The sequence below is a fragment of the Salvelinus fontinalis genome, chromosome 23 (genome assembly GCF_029448725.1).
Source record: "Salvelinus fontinalis isolate EN_2023a chromosome 23, ASM2944872v1, whole genome shotgun sequence".
Lineage (NCBI taxonomy): Eukaryota > Metazoa > Chordata > Actinopteri > Salmoniformes > Salmonidae > Salvelinus > Salvelinus fontinalis.
In genome coordinates this window covers 6,663,418-6,687,563 of record NC_074687.1, presented here as the reverse complement: position 1 = coordinate 6,687,563, position 24,146 = coordinate 6,663,418, and the positions used below count along the sequence as shown (strand labels likewise).

Below are 24,146 nucleotides of genomic sequence, written 5' to 3'. Positions count from 1 at the left end.
AGTTCTGGCCTGGTTTAGATTTTATCTGTTGGAAAGATATCAATTTGTCTCTGTGAATGGTTTGTCCTCTGACACATCAACTTTAAATTTCGGTGATCTTCAAGGTTCCGTTTTAGGACCACTATTGTTTTCACTATATTTGGCCTCTTGGTGATGTCATAAGGAAACATAATGTTAACTTTCACTGCTATGCGGATGACGCTGTACATTTCGATGAAACATGGTGAAGCCCCAAAATTGCCCTCCCTGAAAGCCTGTGTTTCAGACATAAGGAAGTGGATGGCTGCAAATGTTCTACTTTTAAACTCGGACAAAACAGAGATGCTTCTTCTAGGTCCCAATAAACAAAGATCTTCTGTTGAATCTGACAATTAATCTTGATGGTTGTACAGTCGTCTCAAATAAAACTGTGAAGGACCTCGGCGTTACTCTGGACCCTGATCTCTCTTTTGACGAACATATCAAGACTGTTTCAAGGACAGCTTTCTTTCTTTCTCTCTCTCTGAGAACCTGAGCCCTAGGACCATGCTTCAGGACTACCTGGCCTGATGACTCCTTGCTGTCCCCAGTCCACCTGACCTGCTCCAGTTTCAACTGTTCTGCCTGTGGCTATGGAATCCTGACCTGTTCACTGGACGTGCAACCTGTCCCAGACCTGCTGTTTTCAACTCTCTAGAGACAGCAGGAGCGGTAGAGATACTCTGAATGATCTGCTATGAAAAGCCAACTGACATTTACTCCTGAGGTGCTGACTTGCTGCACCCTCGACAACCACTGTGATTATTATTATTTGACCCTGCTGGTCATCTATGAACATTTGAACACCTTCGCCATGTTCTGTTATAATCTCCACCCGGCACAGCCAGAAGAGGACTGGCCACCCCTCATAGCTTGGTTCCTCTCTAGGTTTCTTCCTAGGTTTTGGCCTTTCTAGGGAGTTTTTCCTAGCCACCGTGCTTCTACACCTGCATTGCTTGCTGTTTGGGGTTTTAGGCTGCAGCACTTTGAGATATCAGCTGATGTAAGAAGGGCTATATAAATACATTTGATTTGAAGTTAAAGCCTTTTGTATTTTGTCCATCAGTTCACTCCAATTAGGGGGGGTGGGGGGTGGTAGCGTTAGGGGAAAATAAAGGAGAAAAATATAAATATATATATTTACCCCAAAATATATGGGGGATTGGATATAATGCAGATAATTACATTTATAAAAAACACAATATTAAAGCTGATCAACCCCATGCAGCAACAATCAAAACCACAAAAACATTTAATCTGAGATTACACAACTGCAGGAATACAAATCAACAAAAAAAAAGTTACTTGTCACATGCACCGACTACAACAGGTGTAGACCTTACAGTGAAATGCTTACTTACAAGGCCTTAACCAACAATGCAGTGTTAAGAAAATACATTACAAAAGTAAGAGATAAGAGCAGCAGTAAATAACAATAGCAAGGCTATATACAGGGGGTACAAACGCCTGAAGGTACCACGTTCATCTGTCCAAACAATAGTACGCAAGTATAAACACCATGGGACCATGCAGCCGTCATACCGCTCAGGAAAGAGACGCGTTCTGTCTCCTAGAGATGAACGTACTTTGGTGTGAAAAGTGCAAATCAATCCCAGAACAACAGCAAAGGACCCTGTGAAGATGCTGGAGGAAACAGTTACACAAGTATCTATATCCACAGTAAAACGAGTCCTATATCGACATAACCTGAAAGGCCGCTCAGCAAGGAAGAAGCCACTGCTCCAAAACTGCCATAAAAAGCCAGACTACGGTTTGCAACTGCCCATGGGGACAAAGATCGTACTTTTTTGGAGAAATGTCCTCTGGTCTGATGAAACAAAAATAGAACTGTTTGGCCATAATGACCTTTGTTATGTTTGGAGGAAAAAGGGGGAGGCTTGCAAGCCGAAGAACACCATCCCAACCGTGAAGCACGGGGGTGGCAGCATCATGTTGTGGAGGTGCTTTGCTGCAGGAGGGACTGGTGCACTTCACAAAATAGATGTTATCATGTGGAAGGAAGATTATGTGGATATATTGAAGCAACATCTCAAGACATCAGTCAGGAAGTTACAGCTTGGTCGCAAATGGGTCTTCCAAATGGACAATGACCCCAAGCATTCTTCCAAAGTTGTGGCAAAATGGGTTAAGGACAACAAAGTCAAGGTATTTGTGTGGCCATCACAAAGCTCTGACCTCAACCCTATAGAACATTTATGTGCAGAACTGAAAAAGCGTGTGCGAGAAAGGAGGCCTACAACCTGACTCCGTTACGCCAGCTCTGTCAGGAGGAATGGGCCAAAATTCACCCAATTTATTGTGGGAAGCTTGTGTAAGGCTACACGAAACGTTTGACCCAAGTTAAACAATTTAAAGGCAAATCTACCAAATACTAATTGAGTGTATGTAAACTTCTGACCAACTGGGAATGCGATGAAAGAAATAAAATCTGAAATAAATCATTCTCTCTACTATTAATCTCACATTTCACATTCCTAAAATAAAGTGGTGATCCTAACTGACCAGATGAAGGTGGTTCCTTCAGGCATTTGGAAATTGCTCCCAAGAATGAACCAGACTTGTGGAGATCTAAAAAAAAAAAAATCTGAGGTCTTAGCTGATTTCTTTTGATTTTCCCATGATGTCAAGAAAAGAGGCACTGAGTTTGAAGGTAGGCCTTGAAAGACATTCACAGGTACACCTCCAATTGACTCAAATATTGTCAATTAGCCTATCACATTTACATTTAAGTCATTTAGCAGACGCTCTTATCCAGAGCGACTTACAAGTACATACATTCATACTTTTTTGTACTGGCCCCCCGTGGGAATCGAACCCACAACCCTGGCGTTGCAAGCGCCATGCTCTACCAACTGAGCCACACGGGGCCCTATCAGAAGCTTCTAAAGCCATGAAATATTTTTCTGGAATTTTCCAAGCTGTTTAACGGCACAGTCAACTTAGTATGTAAACTTCAGTGAATTATAAGTTAAGTAATCTGTCTGTAAACAATTGTTGGAAAAATTACTTGTGTCATGCACAAAGTAGATGTCCTAACCGATTTACCAAAACCATTGTTTGTTAACAAGAAATTTGTGGAGTGGTTGAAAAACCAAACCTTAGTGTATGTGAACTTCCGACTTCAACTGTATACTGTATATACACTGATTGTACAAAACATTTAAGGACACCAGCTCTTTCCATGACATAGACTGACCAGATGAAAGCTATAATCCCTTATTGATGTCACTTGTTAAATCCACTTCAATCAGTGTAGATGAACAGGAGACAGGTTAAAGAATGATTTTTAAGTCTTGTGACAGTTGAGACACGGATTGTGTATGTGTGCCATTCAGAGGGTGAATGTGCAAGACAAAAGATTTAAATGCTTTTGAACAAGGTATGCTAGTAGGTGCCAGGCGTACCAGTTTGTGTAGAGAAGTGCAACGCTACAGGATTTTTCATGCTCAACAGTTTCCCGAGCGTATCAAGAATGGTTTACCAGCCAACTTGACACGACTGTGGGAAGCATTGATTACCCTTGATTACTAAATGTTAAGCCGAAGTTGTCCTCTGAGGATTATACAAACAGGCTTTTCTAGACAGAGGCAGAGGGAGTTCCCACTGCCACAACAGACTATGATCAAACTAGGCAAACCAGGAAGTAGCTAACCCTCTCATATCCACTCTTCACCACAGGAACTAGGGGAGAACGGCTCATAATAATGCCTGGAACAGAGCAAATGGAATGGCATCATGTGTGTGATGTATTTGATACTATTCCTCTCCAGCCATTACCACTAGCCTGCTCTCCCCAATTAAGGTGCCGCCAACCTCCTGTGCTCTTGACCTTTCAGATTTTATTCTTTGATATTATCTTGAACAAAGATCATTGTATCTTGATCATGAAACTTCCAGGACACGTACAAAGACATCTGTCAAGGATGTATATATTTTAAGTTATTATTAGTCAAATATTGACATTCAAAGTACATAGTAGATGGATAGTAGGTAATACCATCTGTTAGTAGTATTAGAAGAGAAACCAGTGAAGTTGGAGGTTGACATACTCCTGTGGTTACTGTAACACACGTATAAACTATTATGAGTATGGGTGTGCCCTGTGTAAACTATATAGCTACATCGTTTAATATCTATTATAAAACTATAGATAAAACTATCTAAAACTTGTGATTAAGGTTATAGTAAGATAACTCCGTCTTTTGCAGCTTTTAGCTGAGGTCTAGTATAGGTTAACGTGAAACCTTTATTCTACAATATACCCATCCGCTCTAGTAGAAATCAGGCCAAGGTTGATTTATGATGAGTAAGCTGAGATATCGCATTCAATTGTTGACTTACTTGACTTACCCTACCTGATGGCATGCCATAGTTAAGTCAACAATTTAATGAGGTTTCAATTGGTCTCGGAAATATAGTGTTGAAACTGAATTGACTCTTGCAAAGAGCAAATTCTTAAAGTCAATGTGGCAGAGGGAATCTCAGACAGAGGGACAATTAGAATGTAGCATTTGATATTGCGTTTATTTTGACATTTAATCAAATCAAGCTTTTTTTATACAGAACATTTCAGACATGGACTGCAACGCAATGTGCTTTACAGAACTCACAGGCAGCCAGTAGAGACCTTAAAACCGGTGTAATGTTTGCTCTCCGTCTTGGTCTTGGTCAGTACCCATGCTGCAGCATTCTGTATGTTCTGCAGTTGACCAATGGCTTTCTTTGGTAGACCAGACAGGAGAGCATTACAGTAGTCAAACCTGAATGTAATTAAAGCATGGATGAGTCTCTCTGTATCAGCCTGAGAGAAACGTCCACACCTTCGAAATGTTCCTCAGGTGGTAAAAAACTATTTTGGTCGCATTCCTAATGTGTGATTCAAAATTTACTTCAGAATGTAAAAATAACACTTAGGTTTTTTACCTGGTGTTTTATCTTTATTGCCTGTGAATTAAAATATGCTGCTAGATTCTCTCGCTGTGCTCTGGCTCCAACAATAAGTACCTCGGTCTTGTCTTGATTTAGCTGGAGGAAGTTGTGAGCCATCCAAGTATTTAACTCACTAAAACAGTCTAATAATGTATCCGTGGAGCTAGAGTCCTCTGGTGACACAGAAATGTGAGGTTGTGTATCATCTGCGTAGCAGTGACAATCAATGCTGTGCTTTAATATAGGGTTTATTATGGCATTTAATATCTCATTTCATATTCACAGTACATACAGTTTATTTGAAAAAGAAACACCAAGAGGGAAGAGGGCAGAGAATTTCAGCTGCTTTCCAACACTACAAACACATAAAAACGACTAAACAATACTTTCACACACAGAAAAACAGCCAGTATTGTCACTTACAGCATAAAATACAAGTGGTATAAAAGTATTAAAACAGATGTTCTCCTTTTGGCAATCTGTGGCTTCATCACTATCAAGCATTTTATCTAAACCAATCCCTTGTATTGCCAATCTCTTACTGCTTAATGATGACTAACTACACTGTACCTAACACCCATGCAACCAAGTATCAACAAATATCAAACACTACTTTGATATTTGTACTCAAATAAGCAGGTCATGTGGGTGGAAAGGGGTGGGAGGATATAGTATATATGTGTATTTGTATAATGTCTGTAGTTTTTTTTTTGTCTTCTCACAAAATAAATATGAACACAGATGTGAAACTTGTACTGGTCCCTCTAGTCCCTCGGGACAAGACCTATAAAAAATCATTTTATTTCCCTGATTTCCGATCAGCTCTTCCTGTGTTGTAAGCTTAACCAATATGGTTAATAATACAACAAAACGGACCCTGGACCAAAGTGTTACTAATCTTTTGATTTAGTCATTCCATGGCATGCTTGTTTCACAGCAAGCTACATAATAATAATAAGCAGCAATGAAAACATTGATCATGTCAAATTCTTCACATATTCAGAAAATTACATTCACATTTAAATGGTGAAATGACTGCTGTACATGAAAACGAATTATCAACATGAATTATCAACCTGATTTATCAACATGATTCAAATGGGTTACAGCAGGAACATGCGGTAGATGTATGTAACAAGAGTTTCCATGATGGCTGTTAATTATAGTAGTCCTGTATCATCTGCTTCTCTTCTTAGAAATGTGAATGCACCTGTAGTTAGTAAACTCTATAATTGCAATATACAGGCTGCCTTAGGTCTACTTTATTTCTTGGGATTTCTCTGGACTTCATTTACTGAGTTCAGCTCATGTTCAGTCCATTGACCAGTCATTTCACCCATCATGCTGTTCTCCACTTCTTTCACTTCCTGCCTCGTTTCATAACGGCCACAGAATATAGTTCAGACATGACAGTACAATACATTGCTCAATGCTGCTCCACATTGCTACTTTGAACACAGGCATTATTTTAAGTTTAAGTTTGTCTTGTTGCAAGTCACCATCCCTCCATTTTGTCATCCGTCAGTTGAGGAGAGATTGTTGTATCAGAGGGAGAAGATGCTCCACACACTCAGTGTTCATACATGTTCAACTGCTGGGTCACGCTTCTTTCCTCCGTGTCTCTCTGCTTCTTCCAGGGAAAACAAAACATGAATCACACACAAGGACTGAAACGTATCTATTCAATCACTATTTAGGTGCATCAATATCAAATTGAATGTGCAAGTACGGTATGAGGTTTGTTAGTCTTATTAGTCTTTTTTTATTTGTAATTCGAACACCTTTGCAGTATGCGCTCTGATTTGTGCCAGTATGCGCTCTGATTTGTGCCCAGATACTGGCATTTTTTTCTAGATCCAAGCAGCATTAACACTTGGACACATATCACAGTGGTATAATAAGGACAAGGGCTCACCGTTGACGTTTCACGCCGGTGACATCTAGCCAGTAAGAAGATCACCAGCAGGACTCCCGCAACCAGCATCACAACCATGCTGACAGACACACCTGCTGCTACTGCTACTTTACCAGGACTCTCAAATAGACTCTCTCTAATGTGCACTGGAAAGCAGAGAGGAAACAGAAAACTTAGAAATAGTTAATACAAACTATGAAATGCTCCAAAAACGTGTTTTAGATGAGAGACGGAGAGGCCAAAAAGCTGAGGAATTTGAAAAGGCAGACCTCTTAGTGTAACTTGACCAAGTGGTGAGAAGGTTTTCCAAATGAAACTAACTTCCTCCCTATTTGTCACAGCAGTGTAACTTTCTTTGTCTACTACTCTTCAACACATCACTGTGTATTCCAGCTTCTTCATTTTTATCCAAACATTTGTGTTCAGTCAGAGGAAACACTATTATCTACACATTGGTAATGCTAATAGTTTAGTCCCAAAGATAACGCTGTTGTTTCTCTGTAGTTTCACTCTAGCTTAGAGTTTGTTTTTCCTTTTCTGTATTTATGCCTGTGCTTGCCCCTAGATTGCCCCACCCTCATGCACTTTCACACACATACGCATGCACCCTCTCCTAGCTTTTCATTCTCATGCATTCCTATGCAGATGTTTTGGGATTTTTGGGTACAAGCTGAGACTCTAACCAACATTCTTCAATGAAATCACTATGGGACTGAAACTCCTGACCCTAACTACAGTACCATGATTTACTGCTGCAGTGTTATGGCTACTGGTGTCACTAGTCTCCTGTACTCACCAGGCTTTTCCTTGCAGGTGGAGTTGAGTTTAGAAGCCTGGTCTGTGTTCTCCACCATACACTGCAGTTTTTCACCCTGACTCTGATCCATGGTCAGGTTGCTGGTCAGACTGTAGAGTCCTGTAGAGTTATCCAGGTGGGTCTCATCCCTCCTGGAGGTGTTCACAAGAGGATGTCCACCCATCTTCCAGTGAATCTGGCCCTTTGGGAATCCACCGTTGGCTTTACACTGGTACACCACGAACCCCTCTCCCCATCCGGATCCCTCCGAAGCCTGGTCTAGTACCTGGTACATACAGACACTGTAGTTGGCTGGAGAGGAGAGAGGAGATAAATCAACAACAGCATGCCTGAAATGGAGTCATTTATGAAGTAGAAAAGGGGACGGGAGAACACAAATAAATCAACCATTAGCAGAATGACAATGAACAACAAAAAAAACAAGCAAAACAAATGTCTTACCAATCACATGCAGAGTGATGTGAATGTAGACCAAAGTCTCGGTTTGAAAGAAGCATTTGTACATCCCATTGTCTGCGACAGTGATGCCTGAGAGGAGCAGGGAACAGTTGTCCTTATCTTCATTCTGAAAGAGACTGACCCTGTTTTGATATCCCTCCCCGATGCTTGTGATGTTATGTCTTCCACTGTGGTGAAGCACGGTGGTATGGTCTTCTAACTGCCATTTAATGTCCATTCTCTCGTTTCTCTTCTTGCAGGGGCATTGCAGGAGGACGTTTTGTCCCACAATAGCTTGGAGCGGCTCCAAATGGGCTAGAATATTTTTTTAAAGCCCAGTTGAGCAGGTTCAAGGTTAATTTCAATATTGTTTTAGGGAAGTTGCATTGGTCTTTAACAAGATAAGAAAAACCATTGAGAAATGGCAACAACAACAAAATCTCCCCTTGGTACAGAGGAGCACAGTAAACAAGAAGAACCAAACTTTAAAAAGGAGGTATGTGGTTTCTCTCATAACGGTTATTGTGCAATATCACAACACGTTGTTTGCCAATGAACATGATACCACACATTATTGCAACCACACACACACACACACAAGCGCACACACTTTATATCTCAATGAAGACTGTTTATCAAGCAGAATCTTAAATCTGACTTAGTCAATTGTATCTATACATTTTTATCACACCCACACACATCCACACTTCCTCAGTTCTCCTTTCTACTTCTCCCGCAAGTATAGTTAAACACGTCCATAGATGGATGACTGGGATTTCACTGTAAACACACACATACACAGGAGGAGTAGAAAGGAGAACTGAGTGTGTGTATGTTTACAGTGAAATCCCAGTCATCCATCTATGGACGTGTTTAACTATACTTGTGGGTATATGCCACACAGGAATAGTAAACTAACACAAACACATTTTGTTAGTCCCCACAAGCTCAAATGTTATTTCTAGTGGGTTAAGGTAGAATTAGTGTTAGGGATAGAATTAGGTTTAGGAGTTAGGGTTAAGATTAGATTTTGGGGTTAAAGTTACGGTCAGGTTTAGGGAAAATAGGATTCTGAATGTTTACCGTGACTTCGGAAAGTATTCAGACCCCATTACTTTTCCCACATTGTTAAGTATTTTTATTCTAAAATTGATTAAATCGCCCCCCCCCCCCCCCCCCCCCCCCCCCCTTATCAATCTACACACAATACCCCATAATGACAAAGCAAAAACAGGTTTTAAAAAATACATAATATTACATTTACATAAGTATTCAGACCCTTTACTCAGTACTTTGTTGAAGAACCTTTGGCAGCGATTACAGCCTCGAGTCTTCTTGGGTATGACACTACAAGCCTGGCACACCTGTATTTGGGGAGTTTCTCCCATTCTTCTCTGCAGATCCTCTCAAGCTCTGTCAGGTTGGATGGGAAGTGTTACTGCACAGCTATTTTCAGATCTCACCAGATATGTTTGATCCGGTTCAAGTCCGGGCTCTGGCTGGGCCACTCAAAGACATTCAAAGACTTGTCCCGAAGCCACTACTGCGTTGTCTTGGCTGTGTGCTTAGGGTCGTTGTCCTGTTGGAAGGTGAACCTTCACCCCAGTCTGAGGTCCTGAGCGCTCTGGAGCAGGTTTTCATCAACGATCTCTCTGTACTTTGCTCCATTCAGCTTTGCCTCGATCCTGACTGTGTCCCAGTCCCTGCCATTGAAAAATACCCCCACAGCATGATGCTGCCACCACCATGCTTCAACATAGGGATGGTGCAAGGTTTCCTCCAGACGTGACACTTGGCATTCAGGCCAAAGATTTCAATCTTGGTTTAATCCGACCAGAGACTCTTGTTTCTCTTAGCTGGCGGTGCAGGTGATGTATGAGATCATATTTGACATTTCATGTTTTGAGAGATTAGAAATGATGACAGGTTATTACTTTAAACACATAACCTCATGACGTCGGCCTTCGATTCATTTCTTTCCAACTATTTCCCCTCCTTGCCTCTTTTGACCTCACATTTCCCCAATCCCCTCCAACTCACAAGGCAGGCAATATGCTTGACCTCATCTTTACTTGAGGGTACTCACCTACTAATCTCACTGCAACCCCCCTCCAGGTCTCTGATCACTACTTTGTTTCCCTTTCTCTCTCTCACCACTGGTGTCCCCCAGGGCTCGGTTCTAGGCCCTCTCCTCTTTTCTCTATAAGTCACACGGCTCCGTCATATCCTCACATGGTCTCTCCTATCATTGCTATGCGGATAACACGCATTTCCCCCCTTCCCCACTTCTGACACCCAGGTGGCAACACACATCTCTGAAGGCCTGGCAGATATCTTAACTTGGATGTTGGCTCACCGCCTTAAGCGCAACCTTGAAGTGCTCTTCCTCCCGGGGAGGGCCTGCGCACTCAGAGACCTCTCCATCAAGGTTGACAACTCCAGTGTCGACACTCCCAGAGTGCAAAGAACCTTGGCGTGACCCTGGACAACACCCTGTCGTTCTCTGTAAACATCAAAGCAGTGACCCGCTCCTCCAGGTTCATGCTCTACAACATCCGTAGAGTACGACCCTATCTCACACAGGAAGTGGCGCAGGTCCTAATCCAGGCAGTTGTCCTCTCCCGTCTGGATTACTGCAACTCGCTGTTGGCTGGGCTCCTCTTATGCCATCAAACCCCCAGCAACTTATCCAAAATGCTGCAGCCTGCTTGGTTTTCAACCTTCCCAAGTTCTCTCATGTCACCCCGCTCAGCTTAGTCCAAGCACCCCAAGGGTGGAACCAGCTTCCCCTTGAAGCTAGGACTGCAGAGTCCCTTCCCATCTTCCAAAAACAAACTCTATACCAGGTGGTGTCAGAGGAAGGCTCTAAAAATGGTCAAAGACTCCAGCCACCCTAGTCATAGACTGTTCTCTCTGCTACCACACGGTAAGCGGTACCAGAGCGCCAGGTCTAGGTCCAAAAGGCTTCTTAACAGCTTCTACCCCCAAGCCAAAAGACTGCTGAACAGCTAATCAAATGGCTACCTGGACTATTTGCATTGCCCCCCCCCCCCTTTTTAAATGTATTTATTTATTTATTTTTAAAACGCTGCTGCTACTCGCTGTTTATTCTCTATGCATAGTCATTTTACACCTACCTTATTGTACATATTGCCTAAATTAACTCCACTAACCTTGTCACGCCCTTGTCAACCTTGTGACTAGGTTGGGCATTCTAGTTTCTTTATTTCTATGTTTTCTATTTCTTTGTGTTTGGCCGGGTGTGGTTCTCAATCAGAGGCAGCTGTCTATCGTTGTCTCTGATTGGGAATCATACTTAGGCAGCCTTTTCCCACCTGTGTTTTGTGGGTAGTTGTTTTCTGTATAGTTTAGTTACCTTACAGAACTGTTCGTTTTTCTCTTTGTTATTTTTGTTCAATTGTTCTGATTTAATAAAATATCATGAACACGTACCACGCTGCGCTTTGGTCCAGTCATTTCCAGGAAGAGGATCGTGACAAACCTCTACCCCCATACATTGAAATCGGTAATGGTACCCCCTGTATATAGCCTCGTTATTGTTATTTCGTAAATATTTTCTTAGCCAAAAATAATAGTTAAGTGCTTGTAACTAAGCATTTCACAGTAACGTTGTTGTATTTGTATTGTACCTGTTGTATTCGACGCATGTGACAAATAAAATTTGATTTTATTTGAAACCTTACCTCTTCAAACAGTATCTTAAATAATCCTCCTCCTCACCTCAACCATCCTCCCCTCCAAAAAAACTTAACCCAAAATTTAAGGTTGAATATTAGTGTTGAGATTTCAATGCATAACAATTACACCAAAGCATAAATTACAAAGCTCATTATCAAACTACAAAACAACAGACAAGACTGCATAGGATTTCAAATAGGGGGGGTCTCTATTGGGTGTTTACAAAACACCAAAATGTGTGCCTAATGACATTCGGCGATTGCCATTGATTAGGCCTATATTAATTGATGCGTCAAACTGACAAATTTACCTTTTTTGTAACCTGAAAAGTCGGGACACCTGAAATAGGGCTGAAATTGTCCCGGGGAAAACGGGATGGTCACCCTTACCATGAACTTCAAATAGGTCTACCGCTAGACAGTGATGTAGTGGTAAAAAAAATGATTGGTGTGTAAACTCTGATCCGACGTCACCTTCCAACACACACAAAAAAACACTCCATGATGCTCCCCTTTGGTGCCGGAGAGGGAGTATAGGTGACCCCTACATAACGTCTGTATAGGTGACCCCTACATAACGTCTGTATAGGTGACCCCTACATAACGTCTGTATAGGTGACCCCTACATAACGTCTGTATAGGTGACCCCTACATAACGTCTGTATAGGTGACCCCTACATAACGTCTGTATAGGTGACCCCTACATAACGTCTGTATAGGTGACCCCTACATAACGTCTGTATAGGTGACCCCTACATAACGTCTGTATAGGTGCATTTGCATTCTCTCAAGATGCTGAAGGAAATAAATCATATTTTTCCTCTCCTGTTGCCAAGTCAAATATTTGCCTACATTTGGTGTAAAATTTTACTGCAATAAATGCTTAATTCTGCAGGAGTTAAAACTAAGGCTATGTGAGAGGTTATAGACCTACAGTCAGTGTCCAGATTTCAGTTTCCATTAAACCCATCTGTAGGCTACAGTTCTCTTGATGTGCAATAGGCCTATTTGAAGTCCCCATCTTGTGTCTGTCAAATTTGTATAGCACCTCACAATCATCACACATAACATGGTCATGACTTGAAAACCAACCTATACACTGATGATATCTTAATAACACCTTCACATCCCAGCTGTTCCTTACCGAGGTGCTACAGCTTATAAGAGGATTTGACCAATTTTCTGGATATAAAGTGAATTAGAGTAAGAGTGAGGATATTCCTCTGAACCACACCTCCCTTCATATGAAAACCACAAGGTATGAAATTCCTAGGGATAAATATCAGGTCACCGATCAGTAAGATAGTTGATCTATATGGACCAGGTTTCCTAAAAACCGTTAGGGTTGAGATTAAGAGATGGACAGATTTACCTTCATCACTATGGGGTAGAGCAGTGATAAAGATGAACATACTCCCTAGACTATCGTTCCTTAAGTCAGCTATACCACTTCAGTTCCCTCAGTACTGGTTTAAAGAGATACGTAGTTTATTTTCTGGCTTGTTGTGGAAAGAGAAGAAACCAAGAATTAACCATAAAAACTGTCCATGTCAAGAAGCAAGGGTGGATTAGGTGTTCCTGATGTTTATTAGTATTACTTGTTTTGTAATGCAATATACCTATTGTCATGGGGGAATAGAAATGGGACAATAGCAGGCAGCTGGGAGTGGCTAGAGGAGAAAACTGTGACAGAACATAAGTCAATCTCCTTATCACTACGGTATTACCCCAAGATCCACTGTAAGATAAATAACCTACTACTGGAGTTTCCATGTGCAGTGGCAAAGATGCTTCATAAAAGGTTATCTATCAATGGAGCATCCCTCCCTTCATGTCCAATAGGGAACAACCCCTTGTTTACTGCTGGGAAACAGACATTGGCAAATATTACCTGGCAATGCCAAAACATCAGTCAGGTGGGGCAGGTCGTAAGGGATGGTGATATCATACCATTTAAAAAGTTGATTGCAGAGTTTGGCCTGAATGATATAGCATTTCCACCCTATTTACAGCTCAAGTCAATAATAAAATGTATTTCTTCAAAGGGTATTGATGTGGGATCTAAAAGTGTGGTGGACAACAAACTGAGGGATGCTGCTAATGGGAAAGGAATGGTTTCCGCCTTATACAAGCCCATTGGCCTCTCCTCCTTTAACAGCAACATCCCTACTCCGATACACTAGGAACAGGACTTGGGTATATCTCTCACCGCAGCACAGTGGGATGCAATATGGAAAAACACAACATCCATATCCAACTGTCTAAGGTATACAATTATTAAAATGTAGGACTTGCACAGGGATTATATCACACTTCACAGGTTGAAAAACATGGATCAAAGCCTTTCAGATTTGTGTTGGCATGGCTGCGGTGAGGTTGGTACACCAATGAATCTGTTTTGGAAATGTCCAGTCGTTAAAAGATTTGCCTGATGTAGATTATATGTTGAGTGTATGTATCCCACTTTGTCTTGTGGTGTGCCTGTTAGGAAGTAGGGTAGACAATATCCAACCTAGAACCACGCAACGTATCATTGCATTGGCCTTCCTAACAGTCAAACGGACAATACTTATGAATTGGAAAGAGTGTAAACCTCAGTGCTTAGCATGGACATTTGGTTAAGGGAATTCATGGATTTATTGACTATAAAACGAGCGGCATCGGCCCTCCAGGACTATGACAATGGCCTAGAGCAGGGATGGGCAACTGGCATGCGGCCCCCCTTCTGTAGGCCCGCGGACCAGTTTCACACACAGGAACTCAGTTGGGGTCTCAACTTACTGTTGAGAGTTAGAATAATAGAATATACAAGGTGCAATTTCGGAATTTGGTTGTGCATCAACAGTCACTCAATTAGCCCCTGTCAGCTAAATGTTTTTAGATTGGTAAGTTTGTCTAGCGGACAGCTATCTAAACTTGTAGTAAGTCAAGCCCCCCCCCACCCAGGCTTGACTTCAGCTGTGTTACACAGGATGCCTGTGGCAGGGCTCGCTGTGTGTCCTGGCAAGACCCAGGCTGAATTTGTCCAATATAAACATATAAAAAAAAGATTTAAAAAAATGTTTCCCATTCGGCGTAAACAACTCTCTGCTGATCAAGTCTCTTCTTGTCCTGAAGCTGTCAAGCAGCAATAGCAAAAGTGATATCTTTCTCTCTCAAAGGACAATGTGTGTGGGCCTGCTTGATATACAAAGAGAAGTGTATACGTGCATGTGAAAATAATAAGTATTGTAGATGTATGACTGGGATTTTACTGTAAACACAAACTCGTAGATGGATGACTGAGATGTTACTGTAAACAGACACAAACTCCTCAACTAGCCTGTACCCCCGCACATTGACTCGATACTGATACCCATGTGTATATAGCCTCATTATTGTTATTTTATTGTGTTACTTTTTTATTTTATTTACTAAATATTTAGTAAACTGCATTGTTGGTTTAGGGCTGGTAAGTAAGCATTTCACGGTAAGGTCTACAGCTGTTGTATTCAGCGCATGTGACAAATAACATTAGATTGGATTTGATTTGACACACTCAGATGGATGAATGGGATGTTACTGTAAACACAGGAGGGGAAGTAGAAAGGAGAACTGAGGATGTGTGACATGTGGAAGGATATTTGGAGCATGTGACAAGATTGGATTTGATTTGACACACACATAGATGGATGAATGGGATGTTACTTTAAACACACACACACACACACACACACACACACACACACACACACACACACACACACACACACACACACACACACACACACACACACACACACACACACACACACACACACACACACACGAGGGGGAGTAGAAAGCAGAACTGAGGATGTGTGGGAGAATGTGTGGGTGTGACAAAAAGGTTTGAGGAGAGACAACTGCAATTATTAAGATTCTGCTTGATAAACAGTCTTCATTGAGGAAACCAGAAACAACAACCTTCACCTCAGAACCATGTCTCAGTTGAAGATCTACTGAATATCCACAGAGGTTGAGGATGTGTTGCAACAAGAGACATGAGTTTAAGACAACATAACACTATAAGCAATTGAGATGTATTGCTGACCATTACTACCCCTCCTAAACTTTGCATCTACACCATGTCTCTATTGAGGCAATGAGAATAACTTACCTGAGGCACACAGGAAGACTGCTACTAACCACAGGACAGTCCACATGACAATGTGTGTTCTGAAGGTGAAAATGGATACATATGTCAGAGGCTTGCTGATTAACATGAAGAACCATAATAGAATCACAAATTGCATTGCAGGATAGGTGGTGGGTTAATATTGTCTGATTGGTGGATTGCTTTAGATTTAGGATATTGTTTAGAACATACATGTAAAAAGGAGACACTAGCTAGGTTTCCATCCAATTGGCGACAGATTTTCACACAAATATTCTAAAATCTGCATAACAACAATATGCAAATGTTCTTGCGCATTTTCCATCAAATTGCCTTGTTGCTGGTAAAATGCTGTGCGTAATTACCTATAGTAGTACATATAAAAATTACTTCTGTAGTTAAATTCCCATGTACCGAATAAAAAATACAAGTTAATTGGGTTTCCATCGCACGTGTGCTCTAGCCAACAGCTCGCAGATACAGTGCGGGTATTGTAAAAAAGGCCAGCCCTCTCAATCCGATTGGCCTTCAGACACTTCACACCTCTGTTCATACACCAAGTTAGAGCGTGTTCACCTGCCGTCTTGAGAAAGATGGCAGGTGACATGTTGTTTCCTTACTAAAGTGTTGTGTGCGTCCATTTGCATGCATGCTACCTCGGGTTAGTGTGGTTAGCCGGTTTAAATTGTTTGTATGTTACCGCTGCAATGTATAGCCTTAGATGATACTGCTGTATTAAAGGGCAACATTGCAGAGTTTCTAGAGGTTCTAGAATGGCCAAATCCCATCTGCATGTGCACTTTGATTTACGGCCTAGGAGCCTAGTAACAGTGCCTTTTTAGATCGGATAAGATCTGTAGTCAGGCCTAAGAGAGGGCCATAAATATTTATTTTTTGTTGTTGTTATTTTTAATTTGAGTATTTTTTTAAATATTTTTTTATTAATATTATTTATTTAAATTTAATTTGTACCCCTTTTTCTCCCCAATTGGTAGTTACATTCTTGTCCCATGCGTCCTCTAAAACAGAGCCGTGCGTCCTCCAAAACACGAAGCCGCCAAACCGCATCTTGCTTCTTGACACAATGCTCGCTTAACCCGGAAGCCAGCTGCACCAATGTGTCGGAGGAAACACCGTACACCTGGCGACCGTGTCAGCGTGCACTGCGCCCGGCCCGCCACAGGAGTTGCTAGATCGTGATGGGACAAGGACAATCCAGCCGGCGAAACCCTCCCCTAACCCGGACGACGCTGGGCCAATTGTGCGCCGCCTCATGGGTCTCCCGATCGCGGCCGGCTACAACACAGCCTGGGATTGAACCAGGATCTGTAGTGACGCAGTGCCTTAGACCGCAGCACCACTCGGGAGGCTTGAAGGCCATACATCTTAAGTGCCTAGGCCTTCTATTTCTCTCTCTGGCTACATACTGTATATATTCCTGCTGTGTGAATATCCAAGTGTTTGCATGTTATACTATAGCATCCATTGTTAGAACAGCATGCCATATACCGAAGAAAAATATAAACACCACATAAAAAGTGTTGGTCCTATGTTTCATGAGCTGCACAAAAAGGTTATTTTGACCGACGTCCTGTTAGGTCCTCCCAACCCAACAGATCGCCAGGTCCGCTTCTGCTGTCCAGGGCGGCCCAGCTCCCCATCAGATAAAGGCAACTCCAGAGTGCACAGTCCATGACACCTATGTCTGCACCCTACCCCCCTCAGCCAGCTTCTCGACTAGCCACAGTTGAGTAGACTCCTGCTCCAGTCGTGGAGACACAGCCAGCCGCTGCCATGGGGCCTGTTCTGGCTGCAGTTGCAGAGTTGTCCTCTCCTTCCAGTGGGGGCCCCCTGCTGGCCGAGACAGACACTCTGGTGCTCGAGGTTCGACTGTCTGCTACCCTGGAACCTTCAGCCACAAAGATTCCACCTGCTCTCCCTCAGGAGCCCCTCCCTGCTCCAGGCCCAAGCCCGCAGTGGATTCTTCACCCGCTCCTAGAATAGTGCCACAGCCTGCAGCTACTGCAGATGTCAAGTGCTGCCAGGAAGCTGGGGCTTCTCCAGCCCCGCCTGCCAACACCGTGCTAGTTCCAGCACTGAGGGTCCTTCTACCTCCAGACCTTGCCTCAGGGGACCCGCTAGACATCACTGCAGGTTACCCATCAGAAGTCACCCCTGATGTCCCCCTGAGCTAGTTGTCCAGTTCCCTGCCTCCCCCAGGGGGTCAGAGTTCCCTTCCTTCCTGGTAGTGTCAGAGTTCCATTCCTTCCTGGACAGGGTCAGAGTTCCCTTCCATCCCGGTAGTGTCAGGGAAGGGAACTCTCCTTCCTGGGAAAGTCAGGTTTAGAGTTCCCTACTTCTCTTGTAGGGTTTAAGTTTCCTGCCTCTCAAGTAAGTCTAGAGCTCCCTACCTTCCCGGTAGGTCCAGTCTATCCTGCCCCCTTGGTAAGTTCTCAGTTTCTGCCAGTACCCGGCCTTCAGTTTCTGGCCCTAGTTGCAGGTTCACATTGTTCTGATTCATGCCATAGTGCTAGACCCCAGTCCTCTGCCGTCTCTAGGTTTACAGTTCCCTGCACTAGTAGCCCCTACGTTTGTTGCTCTGCCAGGCCCTAAGTATCCTGCCCTGCATGGACCGCAAACCCCTCCTTATTGGGTATGCAGCATCCTATTCCACCAGGCTTAAAGCCCCCTGCCATGCTAGGCCCTAAGTTATCTGCCCCATCTTCAGGTCTGCAGTCTCCTACCCTGCTCAGATCGCAGCCCCCTGCATTAGTTGGCAGACAGTTGCCTATCCCACCAGGTTTAAAGCCTCCTGCCTTACTAGGCCCCAAGTTCGCTACACTAGCCTTGCTGTCTCCAGAAACAGTCAGTCCACAGACACCTAGACCGTGAGGCTTACAGCCTTCTGCCCTGCTAAACCACAAGTTACATGTGTTGTGTTCTCAGTCCTCAGCCCTCAGTCCCTAGCACTAGGTCCTGTCTCCAGCTGCATTAGGTCAGCTATCTACAGCATTAGTCAGCCCTCAGTCCCTAGCCCAGGTTGGTTATCAGGCTCCTGACCCGCTAGGTTCAAAGGTACCAGTTTCTCCAGCTCTACTAGCCCTCAGTCGTTGACCATGTCAGGTCCAGAGTCAGTTTCCCTGTCAGGCCCAACGCTATCAGCACTAGGCTCCCAGCCTTCAGCCGTTCTAGTTTTGCTGTCACCAGCTCTAGTCGGCCTTCAGTCAACTGCACCGCTAGGCAATAGGTTCTCTGACCTCAGTTGGTCTGCAGCCTCATTCAGCAAGCAGTCAGCTCCCTCAGTGCTACACGCCAAACCATCTGCCCTTGTTCTAGGCCATGGGTTTCCTGTCCCGCTGGGCTCAGAGTTATCTGCTTCTCTAGATATGCAGTCTGTCCCTAGCCAGTTCGTAGCCCCCAACCTCAGCCGGCACCCATTCACTTACACTAGCGCTAGGCTAAAAGTTCCCTGCTCAGCTAGGCTTGCAGCTTCCCTCCATACCTGGGTTGTAGTCCCCAGTCTCAGTAATAGGTTCCAAGTCCCCTGCCCTGTCAGGCCCTGAGTTTCTTGCCCTGCTAGGCCCCCTGACTTGGACGACCCTCAGCCCTTGCCACACGAGAGACCACCTGAACTCGTCTCTGGAGCCCAGCCATTACCTGCCTCCAGATCCCTAATAAGCCTCACCCAGGGGTCCCCACCTGCTCCACCATGGGAGCCATCGTCTTCAGCAGTGGGGAGAGAGTCACCAACCAGTGAGCTGCAAACGACAGCTGTGGCCGAAATGCCACATTTCGTCACGGCAATTGGCGAGCTACCTCCTCCAGCTGTAGCCACGGGGGACTAGTATAAAAATGTATGCACTCACTACTACTGTAAGTTGCTCTGGATAAGAGCGTCTGCTAAATGACGTAAATGTAAAATGTAAATGTAGCCAGCCTCCAGCATTGTACTCAGTGCTCACAGATGGGCCCCAGCTGCCCTGCACCAGCTGAGTCAGAAGATCCAACGCCATACCAGTGGTATTCCATGGGGCGGCACAGGACTGTCCCTGCGTCTCCGTGCATCTTCTTCACGGGGCGGCCCCTAAGACCCTTATGCACACAGGAGCCAGTACCCTACTGGCCCGCATGGTCCTCTAAAGTGATCAGCTGCCCTTCTAGTTCGGCCAGATGCACACTAGGACTGGACCCGGCCTTGTCTGGTCCCTTCGCTGTTCTGCCCCTCTGCCCTACCTGTCGTGCTGGATAGAACTAGGCCCTTTCAGTACTAAGTCCGCATTGAGGCCTTTTAAGATGTGTGGATAACCACCAGAAATCCAGGGGCGGCTGTAAAAAGAAAAAAGCCGGCCCTCTCAATCTGAATGGCCTTCAGACCCTTCACGCCTCTGTTCATCCAACCAATCAGGGCGCTTGGACGCACTCCAGGCGTTTTGTTGTTTATAGCTGCCCTGCGCTAGATATTTGTAGATAAGTAATATTATTTTGATAGCTTCCAGCTAATGATAGCATTGTTTGTGTGTATCCCGTGCATGCTACCTCGGTTTAGTGTGGTTATCATTACTACATTTGTAATAAGTGTTAAGGTCATTATCATTGCTGAATACTCAGTATGTGTATCAGCAAGGTTTATATTGTTTGTATGTTACCGCTGCAATGTATAGCCTAGAGATGATACTGCTGTATCAGAGGGCAACATTGCAGAGTTTCTAGAGGTTCCAGAAGGGACAAATACTATTTGCATGTGCACTTTGATTAATGACCTAGGAGCCTAGTACCAGTGCCTTCTAAGATCAGATAAGATCTGTTGCCAGGCCTGAGAAAGGGACATAAATCTTAAGTACCTAGACCTTCTATTTCTCTCTCTGGGTACTTCTATATTCCTGCTGTGTGAATATCCAAGTGTTTGCAAGTTATACTATAGCATCCATTGTTAGAACAGCATGCCATATATATCACGTAATCTCTTTACTATTGTATGTATATTTCATTAGCCTCTTGTATATGGATCCTAATGATGGTTTATTCTGCCTTTCCTTAGAACCACACAAAAATCACTTCTATGTGTGTGTGTGCTAATGTGTGGTGGTGAACTAGAGAATAAACCTCTGAATATGGACACATCTGCCTGGTTCTTGCTGGAAAGCCTGTAGCGGGGTCAGACCAAAGTAAAGTCAGCATTATGTCACTAGCGGGTGAGGGCATCTACAGTGCAATCGGAAAGTCTACAGACCCCTTCCCTTTTTCCACATTTTGTTACGTTGCAGCCTTATTTTAAATTCTTAAATGAATTGTTTTCCTCATCAAGCTACACACATAATGACAAAGCGAAAACAGGTTTTTAGAGATTTTAGCAAATTTATAAAAAAATATACATTATTTTCATAAATATTCCAAACCTTTGCTATGAGACTCAAAATTGAGCTCAGGTGCATCCTGTTTCCATCAATCATCCTTGAGATGTTTCTTCAACTTGATTGGAGTCCACCTGTGGTAAATTCAATTGATTGGACATGATTTGGAAAGGCACACACACCATAAGGTCCCACAGTTGACAGTGCATGTCAGAGCAAAAACCAAGCCATGAGGTCGAAGGAATTGTCCATAGAGCTACGAGACAGGATTGTGTCGAGACACAGATCTGGGGAAGGTTACCAAAAAATGTCTGAAGCATTGAAGGTCCTCAAGAACACAGTGGCCTCCATCATTCTTAAATGGAAGAAGTTTGGAACCACCAAGAGTCTTCCTTGAACTGGCTGGCCGCCTGGCCAAACTGAGCAATCTGGGGAGAAGGGCCTTGATCAGGGAAGTGACCAAGAACCAGATGGCCACTCTGACAGAGCTCCCGAGTTCCTCTGTGAAGATGGAAGAATCTTACAGAAGGACAACCATCTGTGCAGCACTCCACCAATCAAGCCATTATGGTAGAGTAGCCAGACGGAAGCCACTCCTCAGTAAAAGGCACATGACAGCCCATTTGGTTTCCTATAAGGCACCTAAACAACATTCTATGGTCTGATGAAACCAAGATTGAACTCTTTGGCCTGAATGCCAAGCGTCACATCTGGAGGAAACCTGGCACCATCCCTATGGTGAAGGATGTTTTTCATTGGCAGGGACTGGGAGACAAGTCAGGATCGAAGGAAAGATGAACGGAGCAAAGTACAGAGAGATCCTTGATGAAAACCTGCTTTGAGGACCTCAGACTGGGGCAAAGGTTCACCTTCCATTAAGACAACAACCCTAAGCACACATCTAAGACAACTCAGGAGTGGCTTCGGGACAAGTCTCTCTCTCCTTGAGTGGCCCAGTCAGAGCCCGGACATGAACCCGATTGAACATCTCTGGAGAGACTTGGAAAAAGCTGTGCAACAATGCTGCATACCCAAGAAGACTCAAGGCTGTAATCACTGTCAAAGGTGCTTCAAAGTACTGAGTAAATGGTCTGAATACTTATGTAAATGTGATATTTCATAGTTTTGTTTTTCTTCTTCAAAAATGTCTAAAATCCTGTTTTTGCTTTGTCATTATGGGGTATTGTGTGTAGATTGATGAGGGGGATTTAAAAAAAATCCTATTTATAATAAGGTTGTAATGTAACAACTAAGTTAACCCACATGGTACACTTTTTGGGGGCATGTGCTAGCAACGACTTTGAAGAGATTTTGAAGAGTGCACATTCACTGGTAGGTAATTAGAGCCTATTGACCCCCCAACCCTTGTAATATTGGACACCCAGTGTATCTGTCCACATGATATTAAAAGCTTGTAACAGTTATTAATTAATCGGATGCAGTTATGAAACTAAACACTAAATCTGTGAATTTGTGACAAGCATGGTAACAAACATTTGTTGTTAAAACCCCTGTAATTACACACTGCAATTAACACCAGTTAGTTACATGTTGTAATGACAATTAACTACAAGACGTGTATTCACACTGTAATAAAGACCCCTTAAAATGAAGTGAATAATGTTTTGTGATGTGAAATATGAATCATAGCTTAATTCCCTCCGCCCACACATAATACATTAAATTCACTTCCATTTCTTACACACATAATACATTAAATTCACTCCCATTTCTTACTACCGTTCTAGTCAAAGTATATTGCATGAACATATTATCATTAACTTACCTATAGTTTTCCATTTTCTGAAGAAATTATAATGAATGTAAGCAGGAGATCAAAGTTTGCCGTGAATCCGCGATGGACGGCAAACGTGGAAAGAGTGAAAGTCAGCAGTGTCAACTGTCGAATTTTTTTCCTTTGACGTCACGGTTCCAGAAATTGGGCAATTAGCTTGTGTATTTGACTGCCGTTGAGATCAGAACGCTCGGATCATTCCTACTCCTCAGCTAGTTTCCAGTGTGCGCTCACTGAATGCTCCAAGAGCGAAACGCTCAGAATTTATGACCGGACAATCTGATAACGCTCTGAATTAACGAACGCCCAGAGCGATTGCTCTTAAAGAACACCTTTACACGAGGTTTTAAAAATAGGTTATATTTTACACATAATTCCATGACATACAGTAAGGCATTGTTGGCAGAATAGATGGATGCAGTTCAATCCATGATTCATATAATTCACTAATACATTTCTTGGTAGTCCCAAAATATATTGCTATCAGGTTGTAAATCACAGCTGCCTGGTACATTGTTTGTGTAATCGATGTGAAATGGCTAACGTTTCAATCTGTGACGTTACTAGCTCTGAGACCTTGAAGTAGTTGTTCCCCTTGCTCTGCAAAGGCCACAGCTTTTGTGGAGCGATGGGTAACGATGCTTCGAGGGTAGATGTTGTCGATGTGTGCAGAGGGTCCCTGGTTCGAGCCCTGGTAGGGGCGAGGAGAGGGACGGAAGCTATACTGTTACATTTGCTGCCCCCATCCATTCGGGATGCACCGTTTCAGTAATGACTCAATATTTTGAACAAAAACTGATATGGTAACTCTGAGAAGGTAATTAAGGCTGGGGAATGTCAATAGAAGCAAACAAGCAAGGGCAAAGATCACAAGTCAGTCATAACGTGTCCAATAGCCTAGCGCACGTGTCAAACAAGGCCCGCATGCCGAATAGGACACACAAACTAGTATAAACTAGTCAACAGTTGAGTCATCTACTTTGTGAAACTACAGCCTGATGCGCTGGCATTTACAGCAAGCAGCAGAGA

The 24,146-nt window shown here is 43.3% G+C and overlaps 1 protein-coding gene and 1 non-coding gene across 5 annotated transcripts; both read right to left on the bottom strand.

Annotated features, from left to right (window-relative positions):
• Positions 1-2,832: 2,832 nt before the first annotated feature.
• Positions 2,833-2,908, bottom strand: trnaa-ugc (transfer RNA alanine (anticodon UGC)). The gene has a single exon. It is a non-coding gene; the product is annotated as a tRNA-Ala (tRNA).
• Positions 2,909-4,544: 1,636 nt separating this feature from the next.
• On the bottom strand, positions 4,545-23,359 carry LOC129820778 (butyrophilin subfamily 2 member A2-like). Of its 4 annotated transcripts, none has more exons than XM_055877738.1 (6): positions 23,109-23,359; positions 15,975-16,033; positions 8,142-8,453; positions 7,680-7,991; positions 6,884-7,029; positions 4,545-6,598 (listed from the first exon to the last, which is right to left on the bottom strand). In XM_055877738.1, the coding sequence occupies exons 1-6, from the start codon at positions 23,120-23,122 to the stop codon at positions 6,539-6,541; spliced, it is 903 nt and encodes a 300-aa protein (XP_055733713.1). In that variant the 5' UTR covers positions 23,123-23,359; the 3' UTR covers positions 4,545-6,538. The 4 variants fall into 4 exon arrangements, with proteins under 4 accessions (XP_055733713.1, XP_055733716.1, XP_055733715.1 ...); XM_055877741.1 differs by having other exon boundaries at positions 8,142-8,228; XM_055877740.1 differs by having other exon boundaries at positions 4,545-6,592; positions 23,109-23,358.
• Between the last annotated feature and the right edge of the window lie 787 nt (positions 23,360-24,146).